A 2,815-nucleotide genomic window follows, 5' to 3' on the forward strand; every position below is an offset into this window, starting at 1 on the left:
AAAAAAAAAGAGAAAATCTTTTATTTTCCAGACAAAACCTGAACTCGGACTTCACAGACTCAGCCCTGGGTTCAGCAGAGAAGTCTCCACTGCCCTACGGTAATTTTCAGCTGAGGGATTCAACGGTTCAGAGTATCCTGAGGCATCCAAGATACGGCCCAAAAAGTCCCCTAGCGAGTAATTCGTATACCTACTTGAAATTCGGTCTTCCCCGGGTGCTTCCTCCGTCAAGGGCCCGAGATGGTTCGAGTGGTTACGACTCGAGTGAAGAAGGTCGAAGAATTTCTCACAGTGGAATTCAACAGCAATCCTCAGCAATGAGATCAGCGAGAAGTGATCCGGACTTCAGACAGGTCCATGGGACCCCCCGGGAGGTCCAGCAAACCCCATCCCAATTGCTCGTCAGGGACAACAAGATGAGAAGTGCGAGTGAAGCGAATCTTCTTCACGCCTCGAGACCAAACAGAAGACACAGCATTGCACCCATGGATCCTGGATATGGACAGGCAGTTTTGGGACAGCCTCAGGGTCTCATTGGGCCGGAGGGAGATTATGGACAGACCCTCAGGAGACTTTCTGCACAGCATCCACATCTGCAGTTGAGGGGGGTTGAGAGCTCTGGAGATTCTCACAGGACACCCTTGAGGGGCATTACTCTGGAGGCTGGGGCAACTGATGTTCTTGCTGTCATGGCAACCACTGAAAGAGAGGGGACTACTGTCCTCGAGACCATCGCTGGGAGGAGGAGAATCAAAAGGGGAGACATTCTCATTAATGGGAGGAGTGTCTCCACCAGGACTTTGAGGTAATCTATATTTTTCGTCAGAACGATTCAATGAATTTTTGAATGGGTCATTATTGGGGAAATAAAAAAATTTCTTCTCCCCCAGATAATTTGCAGTTGTCAAATATTTTATTTTCATTTTAACCATTTGTATTTTTAAAGGTCAAGAGTGGCTTACCTCCCAGCGGAGAGCAGTTTGAGTCCAGGTTTAACAGCTCAACAGGTATTGAGTTTCTACATGTGCCTGAGAGGTGGTTCCCAAACATCGGAAATGGAGACTGAAGCTATTCTCCAGGAATTGGGCCTCGAAGCAACGAAGCACTGCCTCGTCAGCACCCTCACCACTTCAGAAGCGAGAAGACTAGCTCTCGCCTGTCGATTACTTCAGGATGCTCATATTCTGGTGCTGGACAGGCCGACACATGGTCTCGACATCTTCGATGCGTTCTTCCTGGTTGAGTACTTGAGGCAGTGGGCAATCAGGGGAGAGAGATTGGTTGTTTTAACTCTTCATCCCCCAACATATGAAATCCTCACGATGGTCTCGAGGGTGGCTCTTACCTCTGGAGGGAGAATCATGTACACAGGATCAAGGAGAGACATGCTACCCTATTTTGCTCTAGCGGAATTCCCATGTCCACCGTTTAAAAATCCTTCGGATTATTATCTGGATTTGGTGACTCTGGATGACCTCTCAGCAGAAGCGATGCTGGAGTCTTCCCAGAGGATCGATCATCTGGCAGAACTCGCCAAGGCTCGACTCCCACCTCCATCAGATCCAGGTCCTCCGGGCAATCTACCTCCAGCTGTCTACGATGCCAATATTTTTGTACAAATCTATGCCCTTCTCATGAAGACCCTAGTCTACAGCCAGCCCTGGGCCCTGACGAGGCTTCTCCAGAAAATTCTTATCGCGGCATCCCTCAGCATAATCCTTGGGGCGATATTCTGGGACATCGCTGGAGACACCAATTTACATCTGAGAGATCGAGTTGGATTTTATTATGCAAGTCTGGGGATTCTATTCTGGCCTCTGGGACTACTCCAGATATTCGACATCACCAAGGCCAGACCCAACATCGAGAGAGACGTCAAGGATGGACTCTATGGACGATTCATTTATATTATCATTGAGGTAATGATTTATCAATTAATACTTCATGCAAAACATTTTTCAGTTCTGCAGTCAAGTTTGCTATTTAAAAAAATTTTTTTTTTTTTAAATATTTCTGGAATTTATCATTTCCCGTAATATGGTAGATAATCACCGCAGATCAGTCAACGCCTCCTCGATTTTCATGGTCTCCTGATATTTTTTGAAAAATTTCGCATTTTTCAATTTCAGTGAATACCTCCTCGATTTTTTTTTTGAAATTTCGAATTTTCAAATTTCAGCTAGTTTAAAATCCAAAATGTCGATTTTCAGTTGCTCTGCAGTTTTCCTTCCTGGTGCCTGATCTACGCGATCTACTTGGGTCCAGCTTTTGCCATGTCAGGCCTACACCTGGCAGTAGATGAAAACCTGACATCCCTGTGGTCGTACTTGTCATACGGTCTGCTCTACCTGATGCTCCAGCACTTCATCTGCACATTCTTCGCGCACATCTGCAAATGGAGTGGCCTAGCAGCTTTGCTCTCTGGCCTAGTGATAGGAGAGATGACCCTTGCAGGTGGTGTGACCCTCCACTTGGAAAATCTCCCCTCCTGGTACCAAAATCTCAGCCCAATGGAGTGGACGTTAGCCTTTCTCCTCCGACAAATCCATGGACAAGCTGCACTCAACAAATTAATGAACTGCAAAGCGAAACAGGTGCAGCGCGAGGACATAATCGTCCAGGCACCCTGCGAGCCTCTCGATGGAGAATCAGTACTCCGAGAAATTGCTCTCAACTCCATTGTAGATTTCACTGAGGTTCGTTTGGGCATTGGAATCGGGATTATGTCGATGTTAATTATAATAGCGTTTTTATTAATTCGGTATAATGCACCGAAGAAACCCAGAAGTGCACCTAACAAGCCTTGACAAAATTC

At 46.4% G+C, this 2,815-nt stretch overlaps 1 protein-coding gene across 1 annotated transcript in view; it reads left to right on the forward strand.

Annotated features, from left to right (window-relative positions):
- LOC105267390 (ABC transporter G family member 4) overlaps positions 1-2,815 on the forward strand; it is a gene marked incomplete in the record, with an annotated part of 12,750 nt that overhangs the window by 8,906 nt on the left and 1,029 nt on the right. Inside the window, 3 exon segments of the mRNA XM_011306221.1 lie at positions 32-805; positions 947-1,919; positions 2,211-2,815. Coding sequence (XP_011304523.1) covers positions 32-805; positions 947-1,919; positions 2,211-2,807 — 2,344 coding nt within the window.

The sequence above is a fragment of the Fopius arisanus genome, unplaced genomic scaffold (assembly GCF_000806365.1).
Source record: "Fopius arisanus strain USDA-PBARC FA_bdor unplaced genomic scaffold, ASM80636v1 scaffold00002, whole genome shotgun sequence".
NCBI classification, from domain to species: Eukaryota; Metazoa; Arthropoda; class Insecta; order Hymenoptera; family Braconidae; genus Fopius; species Fopius arisanus.